The 27,084-nt window shown below is 40.6% G+C and overlaps 1 protein-coding gene across 2 annotated transcripts in view; it reads right to left on the reverse strand.

The window, feature by feature from the left end:
- The window catches only part of rxfp1 (relaxin family peptide receptor 1), a 67,605-nt gene that overhangs the window by 10,433 nt on the left and 30,088 nt on the right, over positions 1-27,084 (reverse strand). For both annotated transcript variants that reach the window (XM_044039729.1, XM_044039730.1), the window contains exons 3-14: positions 19,310-19,393; positions 13,676-13,781; positions 10,266-10,337; positions 9,700-9,771; positions 6,043-6,114; positions 5,785-5,856; positions 5,586-5,654; positions 5,402-5,473; positions 5,201-5,272; positions 3,544-3,615; positions 2,131-2,202; positions 718-789 (exon numbers count right to left, since the gene is read on the reverse strand). In XM_044039729.1, the coding sequence (XP_043895664.1) occupies positions 718-789; positions 2,131-2,202; positions 3,544-3,615; positions 5,201-5,272; positions 5,402-5,473; positions 5,586-5,654; positions 5,785-5,856; positions 6,043-6,114; positions 9,700-9,771; positions 10,266-10,337; positions 13,676-13,781; positions 19,310-19,393 (907 nt within the window). The remainder of the gene's footprint in view (positions 1-717; positions 790-2,130; positions 2,203-3,543; positions 3,616-5,200; positions 5,273-5,401; positions 5,474-5,585; positions 5,655-5,784; positions 5,857-6,042; positions 6,115-9,699; positions 9,772-10,265; positions 10,338-13,675; positions 13,782-19,309; positions 19,394-27,084) is intronic.

Below are 27,084 nucleotides of genomic sequence, written 5' to 3' on the forward strand. Positions count from 1 at the left end.
TCCATTTCCTTATATAAATAAAATAAATAAATAAACAAAATGACAAAGAATGGCCAAGGCTGACGGTAGACTCACTTAACTGTGTCAGCAAAGTGCTCTATAAAAGAAAGAAGAACAACCCAATGGCTGAGCTTCATTATATCTTAGTTACTATCAAATTGAATAGGATTATTCCACTGGACAGCAGACATATATAATATAATTATATAAAGCTAAAAAGATCTCTTAGATTAACGTAAACAGCCGTCCGAGCCTCAAACTGATGTCTTTCCAAAAAAACAAACATTTCATGGGGAAAAATAATCCCCATGAACGGGTTGTATTTGAGTAACAGAGTCACTGTTTCTGTGACAAATCTGTTTAACATAAGCTGTTTCAGTGTTCTGAGGATCACAAGTGCTTCTCGGTTCATCTCTTGAGGCAGAGAGACAGATATTTTAAAACTTAATGGAACTGAAATTAAGCTCCACAGAATAGAAGAGCCTTGAGGCACTTCAGTGTGTTTGCACGGAAGGCCAAAGTGACATTTATTCACTCTCCCTGCTGCATCCGATTCAGAGACTCCACCATTGTATCTTGGGTCGTTTTAGAAGGCTGAAGGCAGCCTTGGTCAGGATACTACGGGACAAAACCCAAGGTCTACAGTCTACATGACAAATAACCAAATGATGAGGATTAACAGGCCAAAAATACTGAGCAAAACAATGAAACACTTACATGTGAGTCAAGTATTTGAGAGGCTCAAACATCCGCCGTTGTATGTTTCCAATTTCAATCCCCTCTATGCTCCTGGAGAATATATATATGTACAAAAAGAGCACATTCACTATATTCCACAGAAGGATCTCATCTGAAAAACAGCCTTTCAAGTGAAGAAATACTTTTACAAGCCCGGACAGACACGTTATCTTTCATTTGATGATTGTTACATTCGTGGGGGACTTCGACTTCCATCTCAGAGGCAAAGGCACATCATTCACATCATATAAAAACACCACAGAAGCAGTGATTTGAGAAAAAGAAATATGGGTTAGTGCTAAATAAAGTGCAATACATAAATGAATAAATAAATAGGGCTGACAGCATGTCAGTATCTCTGTACACACACACACACACACACATCTATCTGAGACTGAAGACTTGACTCACACTTACCAGTCAAGTCAAACAGTGACTTCAGACTTGACTTGCGAATCAACATTAGAAGACCCCAGACTTGACTTGTGTCCCCCCACGGAATAAAAAACATGGCAAAAAAATCAGCAAACATTCTCTTCTCCACCAAACTACTCAGAGGTGTCGTTAGTGTTTGTTTTTTGTAAAGAATATCAATGTAAATGGGGAGAGGGGACATTTTTTAATCGCGTACTGTGAAGAAATGGCACTTTTCCACTACACAATCAACTCTACACGGTTTGGTATGGTTTTCCATTACTATAGTACGGCGCCGTCATAGCGCGGCTGAATGCAACTGCCGTGACTTCACTGTACACGCGGCACACACACTAGTGACTCGTACAGCAGTTGTTTTTGGGTGTACTGAGTCATGAGAATCAGTATGGCAGTATGGAAGGGGTTGTGATGCAGCTCGCCGCAAAATACGCCCGGCTCTTCTGTTAAAAGTTGAGATTTTAGACATTTCCTTGCTAGTATAGTAACACAAGTTTCAGGATTTTTAAGTCTAACTGATCTACAGGTCGGCATTGATCGGATCGTGTCTGATGCCGTACTCATGACGTCTGACGACGCCACGTGGCACAGAGCTGGTTTAACTATAGTCCTTCTCTCTGGATCCCTCTTTCTCTATCAAGAAACAGTTTTCCACAACTTTGTACCATGCACTGGTGTCATTTATTCACATGTTCTCAGCCACTATATTATTCTAAAATAATAATATAATGAGTGAAGAGGAGATTTTAACAATGCAGCGTTAGGGACTGACCACATGGAATGAGAGAATGCTCATTTCAACCAGAGACTTGACTTGGACTTGCAATAAATGACGAGTGAACATCTCTGACACACACACACACAGTACATACACACAGTGTACATTTAAATGTAACAGAAAGGCTCTGAAAACATATAAAACACATCTTATGTGCAACGATAGAAGTGGGAGTAACTTACAATGACTTGAGTTTATACAGGTTGTCAAAGTGATTGACCTGGAGCTCCACAATAGGATTGTAGGATATATTCCTAGAAAATAATAATAAATACAAAATAAAAGGTGTGAAAGTCAGTCACATAACATGGATTAGGTTTCTATTTCTTATCTTACATCACAGTATGAGGAATTTCAAAGGACACGCTGCCGCACATCCTTGAATATAGATTGGTGACATTTACTGTATGTAAGCCCAGCATGTGACTTTCTGTGTGTGCGCATGCATTCTTATGCATTATTTCCTTTTACACAACATCCTGTCATCCACCCATCATCACAGCATTTGTTTACGGTTACTGACTCTGCATGCACTGTTTAAATTATAACCAAAATTCACACCCAATTCATGTTACGACTGATGCTCAGCAACCCTCCTGCTATTGTTATTAAAATACATCATGTGCACAAGTTATTTCTCTTTATATAGCAGTTTTAATTGGCAATGGCTAAGTGTGCCATTCCCCTGGTGGATTTAGGTTTCAAGAGGTACACAAGAAAATGCTGCATGCTTATAATAGACCACTCATTTATCTAAATGATGTTAGCCTCTCTGCTGATGACAAATAAACTCCACTGTTTATGTCATGATAGAATCATCCCAAGGGAGTGTAGCATTGTAAATTGTTATAATAGCTATGTTTGGTTGGGATTGATCATCACATTCCCCCAATAAAATTAGAAGTCAACCGCTTTTTTTTTTTCTTCCAAGGGTCACTGAATGCACCTCTAAGCTCTGTGGACCAGTGGTGGTTGCTGGTCTTTGAAACAGGGGAAGCTCATTTCAGGCCCAGTTATTAACACATACATTCTCCTGTGTCTCCCAGAGAAGACTCGCTCACCACAGTGACAAAAAAATCAATTGACGCTGAGCTCCCACTGGTTTTAACGTGCCACGCTGCTCCGGGAATGGACGAGAATAAAATTGCAGTCAGACGATCTGTGATAAACAGCTGATGCTGAAGAGAACTAGTCATGTAGTTGATTAGGTTCGAGCAAACTGTCAGTGATGAAATGTAAATTTTAGAGGAAGGAATGGACTCACTAGCTCTCAAGCACAGTACAGTAGTACCATTGTTTTTAATCGCTTGGAGAAAATCATGTAGATACACAGCAAGAGTGTGTGCATATCCATTTTAACCTCCAAGGTCATGCATCAAAGTGGGTGTGTTCCATCTTTTTTTTTAAAATTTCCCTGGAATTGTCTCCACATCGAGAACACGGGTAGTTTTCTGTCGGGTGTCATTAGCAAATACAGCATCAAAAGACAAAACCTTTTAATATGCATGGGAAAGCTACGCTTGAACACAGAGCTATACATCCTGCTGTGTGTGTGCGTGTGTGTGTGAGTGTGTGTTTGCAAAAGCAAAACTCACAGTTGGAGCAAATCCCCAAGTAAAACAAAGAGATTGGGAGGGATTGCCACCAGCCTGTTGTTGGACAGATCCCTGGATGGCAAAGACAAATCCACATCAGTTCAACGTCACACAATTGTAAACAGCATACAAATACTGAAGTACAACACTCCATGTCTGCCAGTGAATCCAACCTATGTAACCTTAGCAATGTATAGTGGGCGGACTGCATAACAGAAACACAGCAATGAGAGCTGAAATTCTTCCTGTGTATTTTCTTTCTAATGCAATTCACTTGTTTGATGCCTCCCACGTCTTTTTTCATCAACCTGCACACGAGGCTGTACACAAACATGCAAGAATCTGTGGGTTTTACAGTGTATAATGATGAGCGCTGCACAGGTGAGCCTGGTTTATAATACAATACTATTTGGAAATGACATGGATAAATTGGCTAAATTAGAAATCTGTTCACTAAGAAATTCATCCTACATTTATGTGTATTGACTGTGATTTACCACATTTACATAGCTGGAGGCGTCTGTGTGATTAACAAAAGAGTTTCACTGCCATGAATATCAACTTTATCATTACGATACATATCATAAGTCGTCACACACGAAAAGCCCTTCATAAAATTGTGTTATTCATTTAAAACGAAGTGCCAAAGTGAAAATGAAAACCTGTGAAACCTCGTCTCAGACAAACACATATTTTAAATGGACTGTGAACAAAAGGTAAAGATGTGACTGCGGGGAACTTCAATATCCTTCGCAGGCTCAGAGAAAAAGAATGTATTTCATTAACGAAATTAATATTTATTCAGTAAATCCTTCACCTGAAATGTGACCTCATTAGACTGATGTTCTCAAATCCTCCTGGATGGTGCATACAGATGTGATTTTACTGCTTAAACAGGCAGTGGGAGAAGGAAGGTTTGCTGTTTTCCCATTCCGTCTCCCTCATTTCCTTCTGCACTGTTTAACGGCATAAACCAAGGCCCAAACGGGTCTTAAAGCCCACATAGACCGGAAGCTCCAATTAACGCTGCGTTTGAGTGTGTATCTGGGTCATTACCTCGTTTATGAAACCCTAAAGTTTCAGAACAATCAGTTCAGCCACTGCTGAGAAAATAGTGTTGTATTGTTTTCCTGGGCTCTGCCAAGCGGATCGGCACTTCCTTAATTTGATGTCGTCATCAGAAATCCTCACCACTCCTCTCACCACCGTAGCGCCTCCTGGTGCGGGCACTAGTCCGGGCACATCCGGTTGCGTACATTCAACCGCAGAGGAAGAAGAACTACTCTCGTTGTAGCTGCTGAGATGCAGAGCATCCACCGTGCCAGAGGGGGAGCTGTGTATCTGAGAGCTGGCCTATCTATTACGTCACTTCCAGGTACCTGGCCAATCACAGGACAGTGGGAAAGCTCTCGTTGGCTGGCCAATCACAACACAGTCCACGTTCTGGGGGTGTGGTTTTGGTCTGAAACAGCGCGGCTGACGAGAGCGTCAGTGAGGAGATATTTTGATCGGCTCGTTTGCAGCGATTAGGAGGTTTTTAATCATGAAAACAAGTTAATATATCTAAGTAGACCTCCATAACTAACATATATGTGTGATACAAGCATTCTATGTCGCCTTTAACATATACGACAACAACCAAACCAAATGGACTTACAATTCCCCGAGCTTTTGGAGGACTGAGAAAGCTTGTTCATGGATGTGGCTGATCTTGTTTTGCTGTAGAACGCTGGAGAGAGGCAGGAAATAGACAAAAAGACGATATATCATACCATTCTGACCTTTGTACTGACAGTTTGACTTGGGCAAAAGCATCATTTAAAGGCAGGGATGTTACATTATGCATGTTTTTACTTACAGAACTGTCAACATATTGCATGAGCAGAATGAGACGTTTCCAATGGTTTCAATGAGATTTCCCTCCAAATCCCTGCAACAACACAATACAGAGAGAGAGAGAGAGAGGGAGAGAGGGAGGACACCCTCACCCAAAGAACTTTTTGTGTCCACACAGCCCTTTTATTTCCACAGAACCTACTTACAGCCAGTTCAATCTCGGCATTTCCCGACAGATGTCATCCAGCTTTGTCAAAGAGTTGTTGAGCAGAACCCTGTCAATCAGCGACACACACAGAGACAGATCAACAAAGGCCTCTAACAGCAGGATGTTTGTCATTTTGATACATCGCAGCAAAGTAAACAAACAAAAAAAATAAAAAATTGACGGTAATGAAAACTCACAGTAAAACTAGGGAATTCAGCCCTGAAAAGGTCATGGGGGATATATGATGGATCTTGTTATTTTCTAGGATCCTAGAAGAAAAACGACAAGAATCACAGTTTCAGCCTCATTTGCAGGATATGGATTCAGGAGAAATAGTAAACGAGATGCCTGGTCACCTATTTACTGAAATGACACAGCAAACTGTGCCTCATCAGAAACAATCATTCATTTATTGCTGAGGATTTATCGTTGCATGGAGGGAAAATTTAACATACAACCACTCCAGCTTGTGCAGGTCCTGGAACACTCCCGGCATCAGGATCGATATCTTGTTGTTGCTTAGATATCTAATAGAGGAGAGACATGTCTGTGAGGTCAAATGAACACAATGCTGTCTGAACATAATGACTTATTGACCACAGTGTTTTAAACCGTTTCTCCGCGGCTATTCTTCATGGTTACGACATGTACATCACACTCCGTTAATGTACTGGATGTGCATTGAATCATGCTCGGTCAGCTGCAGGTTCTTGAAGTAAGAATTGACTCTTAAATCACAGGCACTAATATGAAGCTGTAAAAAAACCTGTCCCCCCCACAGGAAAGTAGACTTTTCTTTAAGTGTGTGTAGAGTGATAAAAGACGTCTCGTCTGACCTTGACGCCACACAGGAAAACGTGTTACTAACCACCTCATCAGTTAAAAAGGTTTAAATATGGCACACATACGTTTGCACAGCATTCACAGTGAGGACACTCATAGACATAATGCCTCCTTAACCCTGGAAAAGCACTTTCAAGTGGTGGGGCCAATACAAAATGTCCCCACAAGGTCAACATGTCCTCACAAAGACAGGTTTGTATGTTTTTTGGGACCTCACAGAACACACACACAACAGAGGGAACAAAGCAGCTAAAGGTGCAGTGACAAAAAGAAGCAACAGCTACAGCCCCGCACTCTCTTTCTCTATCACAGTACGTTTACATACATGGTTTAATCGAGCTGAGGCTGCAGTCGGACAACTTGCCAAGTGTACATGCAGAGGAGAAAATCCATTAATTAGTCATGTACGTCTCCATATATCTCTCTATAAGCTTGTGTGTACAGAATCAGTTTCCTGTCGACCATTAGGTCACAGAAAAACAAACAGCGGACGGCGAGATGAATCGCGCTGTGGTTCTGTCTGTTTCGCACCTGCTGCACATGTTAATCGTGAGCACGGCCTTTATGTTTGCTGTGTTGTCCGATGGAAGACGCCGCCACCTTATGATTTCCATCGTACTGCAGTTTAAACGTCGCCTCTTTCTACTTCCGCGTCTGACTCCAGTCCGACGGAGCGTATACGTGCAGGAGTAATCGGACTATGAATCTCATCATCCAGGTGTGTTAGTCCGACTAGAACTAGCTCGATTCTAGTGGGACTAACGTGATTTAGAAAACTGAATCATTGTCTTTTAACACGCACGTAAACGCACTGACTGCAGCCTCACAGCAGGAGTCTGCTCTTCTTTCTGTTCTTTTCCACTTCATTTCCTCATCTTTAGGGATTTTAGGACAGTGGCACAACATTTCTGTGGTTATAGTGAAGGAGCAGGTGCAGTTACTCACCAGTGAACAGGTAAAATGGGGGTTTGTATCGTTACAGTGTTTGAACTGGAGTAAGGCTAAACAGCCCTCGGTCTTAACTCCACAGCTCTTCACTCCGCAGATGTTATTTTTTCTGTTCTCTGCCACTAGTTTCTCACATACATAATGTATGAAGTGGAGAATCTTTGTATCTGCTTCACTTTTCAACAGTAAGGTCACGGACTGATATTAGGAGATAAAGTCTCAGCACTCAGGTTTGACATTTAAAATCATGTTTAAAGAAAAGGTCAAAGCGGAACCGACGAATGATGAGGGATCAACTCATTTTATAATCGATTCATTGGTTTCTTCGACTGAATTATTTTGGTTTGTAGATGAATCAAGACATTCGAAAACATCATTATTTTGAGGTTTGACAACACAGTCACTCCATTAATTGACAGATTATGGAATAATGATTAGTTGCAGCCCTACTTCAGTGCAAAAAACAGCCTGAATAGATGCACTGTCCCCGGGGCCAAAGAAGACATTTATTCCCAAACATTCATTTGTTTAAATATCACTGTCTGTGACAGAATTATAATTTTATGAACTCAGACCAGAGCAGGACTTGGCAGATAATCCTTTATCAATAGCGAATGGTCATCACGGTGAGGAGTCCCTGCCACACACACACACACCACATTAATCATCCCTGCTGTCATATTCCATCTTCCACTGAAATGTTTTACCGCATAAACACTGCACTGCAAATCGAGTAGACGTCCTTGAAAAGGTTTTTAAGTACCTGTAGCTTTTGGCACCAAACCGAAATGTGACATTCCGCCATTTGATCATTGGTTTGATGAGCTGCAATTCTTTTGTCATTGATACAATTACGGCCATATTTATTTATTTATTTATCTATGTCTACATCTGTTGCAAAGTAACAATGCAATAAAAAACTACATCATTACACTAATGCGTAAACAAACTGTCGCTATAGTGTTGAGCTGTTGCATTAGAGTATCGTCACAGTTCAAGAAACTATTTTAAGACAATACTTGTAGAACAGCAGAGAAGGACAATGTGTCTTCTTCCACCATTAATATTAAACACCCAAGGACAGGGTAGAGAGTTTATTAATAGAAATGTGCCTCGACAGTCCACTGCCCTTCTCCCAACATGCGGCACCATGTTACAGATGAAAGTCAAAGCGAACCTTCTGTTCAATTTACTACAAGAACTTCACTGATTGTCCTTTGTTTGGTTGCGGGTTGAAAACTACAGACAGTTTATGTCCACAATGTATCTATCAGATTATCTATGTCTGAGGAGTGGCCACATCTTCTTCAAATAATTCAGATTTCCATGGGTTAGACATTGTTGGAAATCTTAGGAACCACACTTTCAGAATCTTCAGAACCGGTCACAAACATTGGTTTATGGTTATTTATGACAGTGTTTCCCAACCCTGGCTCTCAGGGAACACTGTCCTGCATGTTTTAGATGTTGCCCTGCTCCAACACACCTTAATTCAGATGAGCAGCGCGTTATCAGGCTTCTGCAGAGCTTGATAATGAGCTGACCATTGGTCCAGGGTTAGGAAACACTCACTTACTCCACCCATCCACTCAATTGTAGCAGCTATAAAAGAGTGGTCTTCCTCTTGAATCGGAGAATTAGGTTTCCTTACAAAAACTCCCCCAGAACCATAACCGAGTACATTTATCACAAACTAAACTTTTTTTTTTTAAATGCAGTTGGATTTGATTACTATGTCATTTTTTAATATAAATAAATTTACATCATGACTCGCGATCCACCTCGGCTAAAGATTCTGGAAGTGAACGGAACAACAGGTAACTTCTGAAGGTGACGATGGCCTGGATAACCGAGCCAATGAACAGACGGACGTTTGTCATTGTTCCCATGGTAACGTTACATAGAAGCTAATGACACAGACGGAACCCATCAGCTTTAATGCTCTGTCCTCTACCTCTACATTGTTATTGTCCTCATGCAGCTGCTATGTTCAGTAATTTAAGACACTCAGACGGAGGACATGACTTTTTACAGCAACTGCATCTGCACAGAGAAGGTTCCGACGAGAGATTCTACACGGAAATTAAGAAACACACAGCGATCAATGTGGAAGTGAGGCTCAGCAGAACTGTCGGCTTATCACGTTGGCCACATTGCATTGGGTTCAGTCGACTGAGGCGCACAGCTGTGAGTGAGACAGCGACATGCCTGATGACAATAACTGAGCAACTTCAGCCATCTGGGATACTGTGTTAGCTCGCTGTTATGATTGTCTGCCTCGTTACTGAGCAACATGCGTTAAAATAAGTGAGCAAACTTACAGTCTCGTGAGGTTATACAGGCCCCTGAATGCATCGGGACTCACATCTTGGATTCTGTTGTACTGAAGGTATCTGTGTGCAGAAAGAACGCAAAACAATAACTCTATTGCCGCGTTTAATAAAACCAAAACACACACACACACACAATGGCAGAGTTAATCTCTCATATCTAACAATGTGCAATGACACACATCCCTGCTCACACGAGCAGTTAGTGTGTTAGTTTGAATCTGGTCAGACTGTCGAGGCACTAACTGAGAGCTGAAAGTGCGACGCAGGCAAACGGTTTCTGGCAGACGATCAAACCTATTCTCCCACCGGCACAGTCAGTGCAACTGTTTGAGGCTGATAAACAGCGTCAGTCAGGAATGAATGAAAAGGAATTGGAAAACAGGGGAAAAAAAAGAAATGCAGTTCTCTTAGCCTGTTGTGAATCTGGTTTCTTCTATTATTTTTTGTTGAGTGAATATGTGCGGTCAAAACATGAATGAATAAAAGTACAGAACAGTAGGAAAAGATGCTTAAAATGAATGAATTATGTGTTTTATTAATGTTGATAAACTCACAGTTTCTGTAGGCTCTGGTATTTAAAGAACGTGTTTTCTTTCAGTCTCTGAAGCTTGTTCCTTTGTAAAGACCTGAGGGACAAAAAGACCATTCTCAAGGTTATGCATTTCACAATTTGTGAGGTTCCAAAAAAAAAGAAAATAAACAGAAACTGTGATGACGGAGGTGGTCTAAAAAAGAAAAGAGAATGTTTGTAAAGGTTAACATTTTAAACAAAATACCCGACAAAAAACAACAAACTTTTATCACTGGGTCAGTTACCGGGGAATTAAACCTGTAAACAGGCCAAACTGTAGCCTGTTTATTCTCCTTCATAATCTGTAAGAAGCTCAAAAGTATTCCTCTATCATTCCTTTCAGTCAATGATTTTAAAGCTTTTAACGGATTAACGGGAGATTAAAGGATCCTCCACGCTCACCAACACTGTCGAGCTCATGGATTGTGTCAGTATTGAGATTTTCTTGCGGTTGACAATGCCTCTGTGGGCTCGCCACCCTCTTACAAAACATTTAAGGACACTGTTATTTCTTGTGCGATGGTACGCTCCGGAGCGGTCCAGTAAACAAACAAGAAACTGTTTTTTTTTTTACATTCTTAATTCTAAACCTTCTAAACCCTGTTTTCTTAAAGGTTACCATTAATATTGAGCGAATGGGGAGCACTCTGAACGTTCCGTTAATTTCACAGGAGATTGCAAAGTCCTACTCCAAACACCTGTTTATCTGTGACTTTTTTTTGTAAAGGATTAGCCATTGGAGCAACATTTAATCATCAATTTACCAACTGCTCCTTCTTCCACCGCACTGGGTTGAGAAAGCCTGAGGGTTATTCGCAACACGCTGCTCCTTTTTGGTCCTATAAAAACTTTGAGTGCCTCAGATCTTGTTAAAAAGTGGCATTGAATATATTTTCCCAAGGATAATTTGAATTTTCTTTTCATTCTCATTATATGCGGGGGTGGGGTGGGGGGGGGCGCCAATATTGAATGGCCATCTATAAAAAGTTTCAAGAGGTCATATTACGTGAAGACACTCAAGAATTATTTCGATTAGATTTATAGGATTTTGCAAAGTTCTTTTATGGATTTGTAGTTTTTATAATACATTCATGGCACAGACTGCGGAGAGTTTGTATGGAAACACACTATTTAAACACGGAGTCACGCAGCAGCAGTGGAAAAAAAGTCTTATTTGAACCCGATGAATGTTGTGCTGCCAAAGAGGAGATTAATATTTATGAGATCTGATTTCCAGGTTGAGGGTTTGCTGCTCCGTGGGGAGGAGTTTAAGCATTTGAGTGAAGGACGGAGCAGGAGATCAACAGGCAGATTGTTGATGCGCTGGCAGAAATGTGGGCACTGTGGTCATCCGCTGTGGTCAAGAGGGAGCTGAGGCGCCAGGCAAAGCTTTCAATTTACCAATTGATTAGTTATTTAAACTTTTTATTTTACTAGGAAGTCACAATGAGATTAGACGAGATTCTAATCTCAACGTGACCGAGCCGAGATGGGGTGAGTTAGCAGCTTAATATAAGCCACAGGACAATCGTGTTCACTAATAACATAAGGAAAGAATAGATGACTACCTTTTATTAGGAGTTTAAGCTTCAGGTGGGACTGAACTGTGTTACTATGACTGTGTTTCGCCTGTTTCTGTTACAACACAGTGAAGTTTAAACTGAAGACACTTGTGAGACAAACACTGTGATTAACATCATAAACTGCGGGTCATGACCCGACGAGTGCGCTCGCATATATAAGCAGCTAAATGAGAACAGGAAAATGGATGGATCATTAACACCAAACCTGCCTTCATTGGGCAATTAATCAATAGGTTATCAACGAGGTCATCAACCGAGAACCATTTTTTATATGAAGCTTTGATATGATGTCATTATGTTAAAAAAGCCAAATATGTGAGGATGTTATATTTTGGTTCCATCTCTCTTTGACAGATTGAACAAGACACGATAGTTTGAAGACAGAAACTTGGACTGTGATTTGAAATGATGCCATGGTGGAGTCATAGAGCATAAGTGAACGTGGATAAACTCAAACCTCATTTTAAAGCCTCAACATCTGGGTAATTGGCCAGCGTCATGACAGCTTTTGTGCCTTGTTTTATTGTCTCTTTTCCTCTGAATGGGAACAAAACTTACAAAAACAACATCTGAAACTAGTGACTGAGATCATTAACTTCTCAGGAAAACGTCATAAGAACACTTTTTAATATACTGTGGGTGGACTAGCAGCGTTTCAGGAATAAGAACAAAAACATATGATTTTAGAGAAGTTCTTCTTGGACCATTGTCAAAACAAACATAGTAGAATATAAGCCCTTGGTCAAGGTTTTACACTCTGCTCACAGCCATCAAATTGGTAAGCGTAATTCCTGTGCATTATGAACGTTGGTCTTCTGCACTTTAAACTTAGAAGCTGAGCAAAATATTACAGAGTCCGAAAAAATCAATTAAGTACGTTATACCGGGCCTATGCACTGTGAAAGATAATCAGGGAAAGCCAATCTGTTGGATAATTGCATTAATATTAGAGGTTATTCAGGTGCAGCCAAAAAAAAAGGACAATTAACTTTTATCAAACACTTGGTAACGTTTCTGTGTCCTCGTCACGTCACGTCACGTCGGTGGAACAAAAGGCGTTTTGGTGGCAATAATTTGTTCTTGAATACGTTTGTCACATATGCGACAGATAGATTTAACTATTATTACCAAAAAAGACCCACGTGCAGTTATTTTTATGTCCTGTTTCTGTTTCCACATAAATGTGTAAAGCACAGACAGCTTCATCACGTCCTAACATTTAGTTGATCGCGTAACAGACACGACATGACACTTCATGACTGATTTCTCAACGTTTTAATCCTGAGAGAGCACAGACGAGACGCAGCCGGTCCAGCCGCAGGACACACACACTGAAGTCTGTTAACTCCTCGCGCTACAGGATCATTTTGGCCAGATAATCTGTTCAAATTAGCCTAAAATCGGGAAAGGCAATTCTCATTTAGTGCAGGGGAAGCTTCACTAGCTTCATGGTAGACGCTGCACATTACAGTATGTTGCGTGGGAAACAGCAGAAACCCACGCCACACGCAGATCCATCGCAAAGCCGGACATTAGGGATTTTGACAGGAAACATTTCGTGACACGACGAAACAGAGTCTTTGTGGTGACGCCTCGTGCAATTTCAACACATTCAAGGACACGCACTGCTCATCAATTCAATGTGATAGCACTGCATTGGGTACTTCACTCCCATCAGAGTTCCTCACTCATTCTGTGGCACTGAAAGGCAGCCTGAGTGGAACATGCATCAACGTCATCCACAAAGGCTTCAGCTTTTTTGTCACTGATGAAAAAAGAAAGAAGAAAAAGGTGGTTATTTTCTACTTACATCATGGTGACGTTTACGGCCACCACTGGGATATCTGTAAGCTGGGCACTGTCACAGTCCAGCTCAAGGTCCCGGCACTGGCAGAGCTCTGGAACAACACCCAGCACTGAGGACACGACAAGGCGAGAACAAGCGACATCAAAGGATACGTCAATCCACTGGTCATTGCACTAAAGTGCCACAGTGTCAAAGCCTGGAGCGGTTTGGCAGAACTGCAACGTTGGTCAGCTCAATGTAGTCTCAATTAAGTTTATCTCAATTAAGAAATTAAAGATCTTTTGTGACCCTAACCAAATATGAAGGATTAGAGAAAGTTGGAGTGTAGTGGGGGCCAGTGCCATCGCTCTGGTAGTGCTCCTTGGTGTGGTCCTGGTCTGGGCAGACATGGCCCCTTCATGGCTGGGGCTGGCACCTTACATGGGCGGTTGCTCCTGTTGCACCCTGAACAACGTTCATGTGCTTCGGTCCCAGCTAAAGAGTGAATGTGAAACGTCCTCTGTTTGGATGCAAAATTACTATGAACACAGCGCTCACGGTAACAAACCAGAGTCACCAAATCCACTACGAAAATGTTTTAAATTTAACAATTTTTGTGTTTAAGGAACACAAAATGAGAGAGCGGGTTATGTCTCCCTCTTTGTCAATCAGTGGTATTGCAGCCTCACAGCAGGAGTCTTTTCACAAATCGTAAATGAAGTGGCAGAGCTGTATTAACATCAAGGCAAGACACCGCAGCAAGGTGTGGTGACTCATGAGTGAATGGTAAACTGCTGATAAAGTGTGCTGAGGGTTAGGGTAACTATGGCTCATGGTGCATCATCAGGCCAAAGAAATGTTGACCAGAGAACGAGAGAGAGACCGTTTTCAGGCGTTCGGCCACAATTCTTTACTCAACGCCTGTTTTCAGCCACTCTTTTTATTTTACATATAGTAGATAAATTATGTGAAGAGGAGACTCTTCTTATTTGTTTTACAGGGACTTTTAATAAAAGCGGAACCTGGAGTGCTGTCTCTCATGTTTGCTTAATAGATGTATTCCTGGGTAAAGCTAACTTTAATTACATCCCAGTTAGAATGAGATACATGTGATCAAAAAGGTCAACATGACCCTGTTTAGTGAGTTTGAATTGTCTTCAATGAAAAGCGAATCATGTTTCATGACACTTTGTAAACAGCCACATAAACATTCTTGAAAGAAGGTTTTCAGCTATTACTGGATAATGGATTTGATGGAACTCTTAAAAAAACACACCTGTAAAAACTCCCAGCAAACCAAGTCTTTTCAGGCTTAAAATGTTGATTATCTGATCAAATTATTCACTCATTCATTAATCCACAGCTTTATTATCCACATGAGGGTTTGCTGGGCAGCTGGAGACAATCCCAGCTGACACAGGGCAAAGGTCACAGCCTCACATTTCACACCTATGGTCAATTTAAAGTGTCTAATTCAGGTTGTGCGTGTTTTTGCACTTTATTATTAATAATAGTATTAATAACATCTGTTCTAAGGAACATAAATGTACAGATTTTCTTTACTGTAACTGTATTATGGTTTTTTTTATGAGTCACAACCTTGAGTTATTCCCTGATACCAATATGAGTCAGACACAGTCTTTTATAACAACAGTAGGCATTAAAAAAGAATTTATAATAAAAAAATGCCAATATTCACAGCACGTTACATTCTTACATCATTAGAGATGATGTTAATGAGGTCATGTGACCTCCACTGTCTTTACAGCACGTTACATGTGCCGAGTGAAGCATTTACCTCATTGAATAATCATTTATGTGACATCCAGTCCATTGATTTTCGCTAATGCAAATAATAAAAGGGATTACTTTCCCTTTTATGTCGGCCACAGTTTTGTAGAAGCTTCCAACCACAGAAAAGCTAAAGGATTTTGGTCAAAACAAGGACGAAGAGAAACCCAGAGAACAGGAAAGAGAGGGGACAAACCAAAAGAAAACAAAAGCTGAACACCTTCCTTTGAGTAGCTCCTTTGTCTCGGCGCCTCCACAACATTGCACTTCCAATAAAAACAGGTCTATTAGGATGGGATCCTTTGAACTGTGTGAAAAGGTCATTTAATTCAGAGGGTCAGAGGTCTGGCAATAGCTGCAAGAGAACAAGTCAAACAATGTCCGTGTGTCTCTGCTGTTGTGAACACTGCCTTGAAACAGTTTTACCTTTTATTTTATAAAAACGGCTAATGCAGAACGACACACATCAGCACTGCTGTATTATTTTATAACAACAATGATGAATAGGTGTCCATGTCGTAGGAAATATGCCATAAAAAAGAAAATGTCGCCATGACTCTTTCATTAATCACTGCGGTGAACAACAAGACTGGGATTATATTTACACTACACTATAAATAATAATGAATAATAACAATACCACTTTAACAATGTTTTCTCCATCTCTTTAGAGTAAGTGGTGAGCACCGGAAGCAGGGAAGGGTCAGGGAAGGCTCCTTCTGGTTCCGACTGAGGCTGATGATACCACCAGTTGGTCCAGGAGCCTCCACAGAATAATAATCACTCCATCATTATTGGGTGTTTTTTGTATTCAAACATATCCTGCAGCTTTTCTGGGATGCCCACTGAGATCCAGGACATGTTTCTTTCTGGATGAATAATGGTTTATGAATATAAAACACTAACGGCCATCCTGTGTGTGTGTGTGTGTGTGTGTGTGTGGGTGCACGTGTGTTAATGAAGCATATTGTGATTCAGGGGTCGTTAAGTCTAGAAATGAAAGTTTTCACCACATATTGAGGTTTTAAAGACTTTTTTGTGTGAAGATATCAGTCACTCACATTAAACGGAGACTCTGAGTGAAAGCATTGTAAAAACCTTCCGGCTCCGCTTTAAAGTGACACAATTAATTCTTATAGTGCTTTTCCATTATACAGTTCTAACACTACTTGACTCTACTCTGCTTCTCTGTTTTTGCTTTTTCCCATTAGGGACAGAACCTGACACCGTGGTGCTTTTTCTGGTACCCGATCAGGGTCAGAGAGTCGTGAGCATGACGTCCGACACGGACATGACGAGGTGCAGACGTTCGTGTGTTTGGCGGCTGACGAGTGTGTTTGCGTCGCGGCAGTTTCTCGCCGCTGTGCTATGACAACTATGAAGTGATGGAAAACGACGTGCCTGATACCCGAACCGAGTAGAGTCGAGTCGAGTCGAGTCGAGTAGTGCTCGAACTGTACAATAGAAAACCCAGGAATTTATTTTATAATGTTCTTAAACTTGTCAGGATATGGCATGAGCCTTGGCAGATGAATGTGCTCCAGCCATTCAAGAAAATACAGACTCTTTACTTTGGCTTCACCTTCTGGATCTGAAAAAAGGGCTATTTTTATATATAGTAAATGCTTGCACTATTACAAATCTGCAAATACACAAAAACACCTGAAGACCCAGAGTTCCATCGCCAAGGCAACCCTAAAATGGAACTGCACACGCGAGACATTTAACACTTTATCTGATGCCCGTGCTATTTAAAAACACTCCGCTCCATTTCTGCGACAGATGTTTGGCAGCATATTATTTTCCTCGCTGCATACACAACGCATGGATTTCCATACATTTAGTAGAATTTTAGTCCGAGGACTTTTCTCCGCTTAAAATGAGCCGTGTTCAAGCCGAGTGCACGCGCACCCACACAGAATACTTATCCACACACAGCTCAGATAACTCCAGGAAATTACATTTCAGATAAAATAATATTCCCTAGAGACTCATAAACATAAGTGCAACTGTGTGTTATGACTCAGCACTGAACTCCAAATACAGAGTCAGACTGAAGTCAACTAACAGGGACCTCAAGGTTACGGAGGTGCAGCCTTCCACTGATGTGCACCAGCGAGTGCAGTATTAACCATGGCTCCACATATCAACTGCCCAGAAGATTAACAACACGTAATCCAGATTGTGACTTGAATGAGAGATAAGACACAGAAATGACTTTTATGTCCACTCTTGTACAGCTCAAGTACCTGCAGTTGGTAAAAAGCACTTCCAGTCATGGCACCATCATCCATCTCCTACCACTTTATCCTCCACATGAGGGTCACGGAGAAAACCCACGCACACACGCGGAGAACATGCAAACATGCAGAAAGGCCCTTGTTCTGACCGGGTCATGAGTTCTAACCACTACACCAACTGTGTGGCCCAGTCATGGTACTGTCACATCCCAGCTCGTTAGGGTTGGAAGGGAAGCGACATAAATAACCAAGATGTAATGTGGTTAAATAAAATCATTTATTTTACAATGGAGTTGATGATAATTCACAAAATAAACTGGCAGAGGAGGCTGTTCAAACAAAACAAGAAGCAAATTAAAGGACTCTAAAGTGCTTATCAGTGAAAAACTTGAAATGAACTCTGTTTGCTTTAAAAAAACAACAATTACACATTACTAAACCTAGTGTCTCTCGACAAAGTAACATCAATCCTGAATCAAGTTCCTAAGCCCAATTTCTATGTAGACAAAGATTCAAAGCTATGCCACTCAGCATGACTCAGTGTTGAGGCGCACTGACTCTCAATCTTCTTCCATTGGGAGGGAGACAATTAGAGGTTTGGCAGCTCCATCAAACGCTGTCCAGTCCACCTGTGACTCCCCCCATCTGCTCCAATGGCAGCGGGGAACCACACAGACCGATTTGCACATCTAACTCAAGGCTAATTAAGGAGGAAGAGGTCCAGCGGCCGCAACAGGTGAAGTACCCCTGAAGTAATAAATGAATGACTATGTCTCTTTTAATGCTGACAAATAGAACAGTAGAGGGGATACCGCACACTCAGAAGGTGGCTCAGTCGAGGGCCTCGTTCCTCCGGTCTGTACCCCCAAAAAAATGCTCCTGGAGGCTTTAGTGGCAGCATGAGAATGGGTGTGAATGAGTGAAGAGTCTTTGAGTGGTCATCAAGACAAGAAAGGTGCTACTACTATACTGTACTGTATATACAGACCATTAAAACACACGTAAGAATCCTCAGGTATTTTTGTTACGACTCCTTAAAGGCACAGTTCAGGTTCTTTGAAGCCTGACTGTGTGAGCTTTTGACACGTAATCAACACTGACCCAGAAGCCATTTCCACGTGAATCAGCCTGGGAGCGGCACACTTCACTCTCACTGATTACACGGTTATCAGCGCAGGGACAAAAGGAACTTAACAGAAATAAACTCTGCACCTGCTATTTATTACACTTCCCTTCCCACACATCCATTCACTTTTTTATTCTTTTAATATCGACATACTGGAAAGGGAACAAAACACACCTTTTCAAAATAAAACCACCAAGAAATAAACAAAAATGAGGGGAAAAAAAGACAATTATATTTATATTCATTGATCTCCTTGGACTACTACTACTGTTATCTTTAGAAAGAGGAAGAGCTTCCTTGCCAATTTTGTGCTCTCTTGCTCTCTCAACTCCACCCCTGGCTGATTGAACTCAAATCCCTTGTAAGTCGCTTTGGATAAAAGCGTCTGCTAAATGACACGTAATGTGTTCCTTTTTCCTTACACCCTCCAACTATAGATGTTTCACAAGAGCATAAAACCACTCTAAAATTGCAGCTCAGCAACAGAACAGCATCACTTACAGCATATATTGGACCTGGTCCTGGTGTTATAGCTCGGCATTCCAAAGTATTTGTCGAAAAGATGCGGCCACCCATTATTGTCTCCTGTAAAAGAGAAGAAATCAGACAAAGACACAGATTTACAATCAATCCCTTTGTCCTTCAAAAACAAACAACTTTTATTGCTTGAGGCAGATCAATACAAGACTTTACACTGACGTCTCTTTTGTTATGTATTTAAAAACTGACTCAACGTGAAACACAGGGAAACATTTCAAAAATCTAATTAGTCCAACGTTGTGTTAAGAATTAAAAGGTTTAAATGCAGTAAATGCCAAAAAGGGAAACAAAACTGCTCAGCTGTGCCGATTCCACCGACCTTGGTTCTTCTTGGAGCCTTCAAATTTGGCATCAATGTCAAAAAAATGAGGCTTAAAGCTGATAAAAGTGGCCACAAATGTGAGTACAAAATTGAGAACACTCCACAAAAAATATACCAGTTGTCCTGCTGCTTTCAGATTATTTGAATGTAGAGATACTACATTGCACATATTATATATATATATATCATGTAGTACTTTAAAATACTTGCATTGAGATGCTCGGCCTGCTCACGGGCAAAAAAGAATTCTGCCAAGTTTGCTCATAAAATGGAGCCAAAATGACCTGAAACTTCAGCAGCTATACGACAAAACTACAGTGCAGTTATTGCTATAAATATTACTATTATTTTTAGACTATAAAGGTGTATATATGTTAGTGTGTAAATACGTTATATATTAGTACTGGGCTATTATAACTTTATCTTTACATTATCTTTTATACAGCAGACACTGTTTGATGCTCTGTCCCAGGGTTTTTCAGTCCTGGTCCCTGCATGTTTTCGAGGTTTCCTTGCTTGGGCAGACCTGATTTAAATGAATGGGTCGTTGTCAGGTTTCTGCAGCGCTTGCTGATGAGCTGACCATTTAAAACAGGTGTGTTGGAGCAAGGAAAACATGCAGGGCGGCGGGTCCCCGGGACCAGGATTGAAAAACCCTGCTCCGAAAGACTACTAAGGCTGCAAGTGCAATTTGACTTGTAATATAATCTCCTCAAGTCGAGCCTCTGTTCAACATTGCTATGCTGGAGCATAACCATGTGATACCGACGCCATGAAAACATTCACTTTTACGATGCCATGCGAGGACGACAGCTTAAAGTACTTTCTTCGCTCCGTCCTCTCAGAGTCTGGCAGAATTATTTACAACAAACAAGATGATCACAAAGACACGGTCCTTATTGCTGCTGGTGAGATTAGGCTGTTCCTCCATAAATAAATACCCTGTCTCCTCAAATTATGCTCATAAAGTGATGTCACGGCATAATCTGTTTGAAGACACAGCTACTTCCTGTTGTGGTTGCCACGTAAAAGCTCAACCCTTACCCCTAACGTTAATTTATTTTATTTTAGTTCATTCTTTTGACAGGAAGTTGTGCTTCAGTCTCAGATGTCTTCTCCATAATGCACCCTCTGTAGTGTAATTTCTCATCCATTGTAATGTGTGACTCATCTCACACGTCTTACCTCAGATCTTAACCTAATTCCCCGTCACTGTGCCGAGCCGCTCATTAGCTGGTGTGATCCATCCGAGGACGACAGCGGCACACCTGCACGGCTCGTCTGTCTCGCGGAGCCTGCCCTATTTTTAAGTGATTCACTTTGTGCCCTTCATTGCGTCGTGCTGCTTTTTGTGCACAGACTCCTCCTCCCCATCTGTCCATCCTTTCCAGATTCATCAACTCTCACCCTCGATCAGACTCAGCAGGTCATTAACCACCATCACCACCAAAGTCTGGACTCCAAATGAAAATGAAATGATCTGCCAACTGTCAACCAACAATCCAGGTCCAGCTTAGTCTAATGTAATTGACTGAACATGTATAATGTATTCGCTCGTTTATTTGAAGCTTTTTCCGTGAAATGTACCAAACAAGTCTGAATTTTGTGTGAATTTCCTTCCCCTGTGAACTCAAATCTAGAGCTGCAACTAACGATTATTTTCATAATTGATCAATCTGTCGATTATTTTCTTGATTAATCGATTAATCGTTTGGTCCATAAAATATCAGAAAGCCTTAAAAAAATGTTCCAACCTCCAAACCTGGAAATGATGATTTTCTCAAATGTCTTGTTTTGTCCACAAACCAAAATAATTCACTTTAAATGATTTTTGTTCTCCAGAGCAAAGAAACGAAGAAAATACTCACATTTAAGAAGCTTAAACAATCAGAAATTTTGATTTGATCATGAAAAAAGTTTTGAATCAATTACTCGATTATCAAAATAGTTGTCGATTAACTTAGTAATCGATTAACTGTTTCAGCTCTACTCAAATCCCAAGTGTGTTCACTTTGCAATCATATAAAAACAGAGACAAGCACCAAATCCTCCGTTCAACTTGAGCCATGTTTGTTGTAGTGCAGAAATCATCAAATTTGAGGTGTGCTACTGCACGGACAGTAAAACATGAAATTCAGCTTTCATATGAATCCTTGTGTCCTGTGAAAACCATTTATCCTGCTCTGACAGTCTCACTCGCCACACGAGCACAAGTCCAGACTCTGCATAAAACTACTCATAAGAGTTTTACAGCTATCCATCAACTTTGTTAAAGCCTCTGTTCGCGGGTGAATTACAACTTCAGTCAGGATCTAATCCTTCAGTCACTGTGCAGTTGCTGTTCCACTGACAACTTTATGTGCCTATAAATCCACAGACGACCAACACCGGGCTTTTTTTGGGTGTGAAATGTGTTTGTGTACGGCAGAGGAAGGGGGTTCATCTCAGATGCATAACATTCACAGTGGTCATTAAATATGGGATGTGATGATTCATCTGCCGCATGTCCTTATTGGCTGACATTCACTTTTTTGAATGTTATTAGCAAATTAAATACACCTACACACACAAATGTTTACATCAGCCATGAAAAATACTTTTACGATAACAAAAACTTAATTCAATAACTATGCCTTCTAATTAATTAATTAAATAATTAAATTAATAAAAAAGGCAACCCCACCTCCTTAAAAGCTTGAAATTTGGGATTAGATATTGAAAAAATTCTGTTTTTTTAATGCCTTTGTTACAAACAAACAACAACAAGCAAATAAATAATCAGTATTGACTTCAGGCCAAATTGATATTCCAGACGTTACAGCACCAGTATTATATCTGCAGATCATTCCATCAAAACCAAAACATCAAAAGGCACCACTTAAAGCGGACAGACAGACATTAGACCGTGACAGCAGTAATCAGACAGTCAGCTGTGTGCTCTGTGGACTGAGGCTATTGGAGTATTTATTCGGGATAATTCCACATTCACGATACAGTATGAAACATTCAGATTAGGTGCCCCAGTTGCTCTCCCAGATGATGATTGATGGGAGAAATCTCCCATCAATCATCATTGGACTAAAATAATAATAATAATTAGAGTGTATTGATTTAAACAGAAGGCTGTTAAGAAGAAATGATGACACGCTTGTCAATAATGCACACAAAGTACAGTTCAGAGGATGAATCTTAATTTGATAATCAATTAACTTTTCCTTAAGGGCAAACAGCAGGACACAATTGTAACTGTGAAATTCATAATTATCTACATCTCTGTGTTTCCCCAAAGAGGATTCTTATCGACTTCAATGATTAGCCCTCAAACACACACAGTAAATACACACAGTACATGCTCAGGGTGTGACAAAGTCTGACACAAATTGGTAATAAAAGAAACAAACATGTCAATCTGCTGACTACTGTGTCGATATAAAAGAGCTATGAATAGTTGTAATGTTATGAATCGGTTTGCTGAAACCGCTATGCTGTTCCTCGCAACGTCACCACTCTCATAAAACACTCATTTTCCTTGCGAGCAAATCTCACAGGAGTTGAATGATGGCAACTCTCTCTCAGGAGTTGATCAACCGCAGCTCCCACAGGAGTTGATACCCTGTCGCTTCAGCAAACTCTTGAGTTGGTTTGCCGAAACTGCAAAACTGAATTTTCCTTGGGAGCAACTCTTATGGGAGTAGAGATTTGAATGATCCCAACTCTCACGGGAGTTGATTGTTGGCAACTCTCACGGGAGTTGATTGATCGCAACTCTCATGGTAGGTGATCAATTGCAACTCTCACGAGAGTTGATTGATCGCAACTCTCACGGTAGGTGATCAATTGCAACTCTCACAGGAGTTGATCAAACGCTCCTGGAAGTTCATCACAAATCTCACTGCAATGCTGTTCCTCACAACGTCATCATAAAAGACCCTCATTTTCCTTGAGAGCAACTCTCACAGGAGTTGATCGCAACTCTCACAGGAGTTGATCGCAACTCTCACCGGAGTTGATCGCAACTCTCACCGGAGTTGATCGCAACTCTCAGCGGAGTTGATCGCAACTCTCACCGAAGTTGATCGCAACTCTCACCGGAGTTGATCGCAACTCTCACCGGAGTTGACATCCTTATGAACTGGATTGCTCAAGCTGCTGTGCTGTTTCTTCATCACAGCGTCTTTAAACTCTCATAAAAGTCTCTCATCTTCCTTTCCAGCAACTCTCACGGGAGTCGATCAAAACACTCGCAGAAGTAAATCGCAACTCTTAAGGGAGTTGCTCGCTAGCAACATCTTACTCCTTCTCAGGTCCAAATGTTTTGGCAGAAACACGCCCACACATCACAAAGTGAGGTAATAGATGTTTCTGAACTTCTGCATCAAACAGAAGATAAAAATGATTCCATTAGTATGTTTTAGTCTTTTTTTCCCATCTTCCCCTTTTTTTAACGTTTGGTCTCATCTGTGCCACGAGTGAAAATGTTTTAGGTCGTATCCATATGGTAAACGATCGTTTTCTTTGTGGCTTTCTAAAAAGTTCCTCGTAAACACGACATCGTTTCAGGAAATAACCTGAAAAATTACTCAAAGTGCTGCAGTACATATGCCAGGCCTGTAAGTGGTGCTGTAACACTACACCAACAAAACGGAGAAGACGGTATATACACAGAAACGAGAGAGAATGAACAGAGCCGGGGTAAATAAAGAAAGAAAATAAAAGTTATCATAAAGCAAACAGACAACAAACAACAAGGTGACTTTGACTCGACTTTGACACTTTTTTAAATTCACCCTGAGTGTGTCAGAGAGAGTTTTCTCATGCATAAGGCCACACTGTTTCTGTCCGTGACCGAGTGATTAACACAATGTCACGTACACAACTCGTCCTTTTTTTATGTTTCATAAAACTGAAAAAGAAAATAGGACGAAATATGTATCGAAGGTAAGCAGCGATTAAAAAAGGAATTGTAGTGTTAATAGTGTTAATCGTGTAACTGCATTGGCACAGAAATGTATTGAATCAAACCAAATCCATCCATGATAAAAAGTATTGTTCCTGTAGCTCTCATCGTGCAGATGGAGTTTGAATTATCACACAAACCTGGTCATCTGCGCGCTGCAGGAACATATAGCAACATAATATGTAGCAGCACTAATAATAATTCTGAGCTTTGTGATCAAAGCCTGTGCATTCAGAGTGCTGGGCTGAAGAAACCTTGCCTCCTCTCCCTTCTGTCATGTAAATTTGTGTTTTGCATTTCACCCATTTAGTGGGGGAGCCGTACTTCAAAGGGCAGTCAAGGAGGTCTCTCGCAGTTTTTTTTGCTGCACTCCGGCTGCGAAATACAAATCTCGCAAAGTGCCACAGCTGTGACTTTATCAGCTGTGATAAAAGCGGTGTTGATGAAAAACACGACACACAGGATGAGTAAAGTAACAACAAAAAGTCAAAAACTGAAGACCTCATTTACTGATGCAGGTCTGCGATCTGTTTAGATAAACCCCTTTTTATTGACGTCACTCAATTGTTATTGACAACGTTGCCAATAACTATGTATTATGAGTCTTTATGTCCTGCTAGGCCTGTACTTTTTTTTATTATTATTGGTTCTAACAATCACTATTATGCTGCTTTCAGACATGTAATGAAGTTTTCTTTAAATTGGTCTGGAGGGCATTTTGCAGGAACTTTTACCCTGAGTCAAGTTTTTTTGAAGAGTGGGCACATGTGAGTCCTGCCTCTTCCTGTAAACTCTGCCCAGATGTTACCTCCTCGCCTCAAGGTTCCAGAAATGTTTGACCCACACAATCTCCTGCTGCGTTCTCCATAATGTAAACAGCAAACTGGCAAATGTCTGAAAATGGCTTTGGGAAGCATCACTAAAATGACATTATACAGAAGCAAACATCCATCCATCTCTTTCACCACCGCTTTAACCACAACAACCATTCACTCTCACACTCACACCTATGGTCCACTTAGAGTGTCCAATTACCCATATTGCATGTTTTTGGACGGTGGGAGGAAACCGGAGGAAACCCATGCTCACATGGGGAGATCCAAAAGAAAGGGCCCTTGTTCCGACCGGGTCTCATGAACAACATAGATAATAACAACAAAGATAATAAAGAAAATAATATACACACCTGTGATGCTTTTGGAAACTATGCTGACGTAAAATTGGTCACATGATCAGTTATTTTGCTCACCTGTCCCCTTGAGGAAGTAAAACCTGTTTTTGTGGCTGCAGGAGGAACGCTTTCTCTTTTTTTCTATAATACAACATCCTGATTTTTACTCTTCAAACACTTATAGATTTTCTCCTGCTATTACTGGGCCTTTAGACAATTCCTTACTGAAGGACTGTGACAAGCTATTGAAATATTTCTTTCTGTTGCTTCTCTTAATTGATTAATTTAATCAATCATTCTGTTTGGTATCTTTCTTGCCAATGTCTCTGACTCCTCACAAAACTTACCAATAAAGCCATGCATGCACACATCCAATCAAAAACCACCATTGACCAAAAAACTAATAATCATACACGAGTGGCATCAATTCTTTCATCCAGTCTAAAAAAACAATGTATTTCTTCCGAAACGACGTAACCACTACTTCCTCTATTTATTTAAAAGGAAACAGTTCCCTCACGATTTCTCAATAAGCACTGTGTGTCCCTGTGGACATGACTCCTCTCCTGACTTGAGATGGGATTTATGACTTCATATAGCACTTGATCTTCAATGACACACTCCGCTGCTTTAGAAAATTGATCTTCCGCGTAACAGTGGCTCGTCTGGCAGCTGAAATATGCCGCAATTATATAGAGTAAAGCAAAACACAGCGCTGCTCTTACGCATATGTGTTACAATAAGGAGTGGAAATCATTGAGTGGAGCCACATTGTTACCTGTGATACGCTGCAGACCAACACAGTACACACAGCTTGGGGTTAGTGGATGTGAGTGTGTCAGTGATTGATTTGTCTCTCCTTTTCCTCTTAGCTGGTGGGCTCACCAAGGAATGACACCTGGATTCAAGCATTTCTTCTCTTCTCTGAAGGTATATATATATATATATACATATATATATATATATATATACATATAGACATATATATATATATATATATATATATATATATATATATATATATATATATACATATATATATATATATATATACATATATACATATATATATATACATAGCACTGTGGAAAAGTCTCAGGACACTAACAGCTTTGTTGTCCTGTCTGTCAAGTTCTGTGATAATTGGCAGTTGGATAGGAATGATGTGACAGAAAGTCACAAGAAGGGTCTCATATATACAAAACAAAACTGCGTGCTTAAACTGGTGTCATGTAATGAACAGCAGACATTTAGCTGAACAATAGGCACGGTCAATTAAATGTGTT

The sequence above is a fragment of the Solea senegalensis genome, linkage group LG12 (assembly GCF_019176455.1).
Source record: "Solea senegalensis isolate Sse05_10M linkage group LG12, IFAPA_SoseM_1, whole genome shotgun sequence".
Taxonomy (NCBI): domain Eukaryota; kingdom Metazoa; phylum Chordata; class Actinopteri; order Pleuronectiformes; family Soleidae; genus Solea; species Solea senegalensis.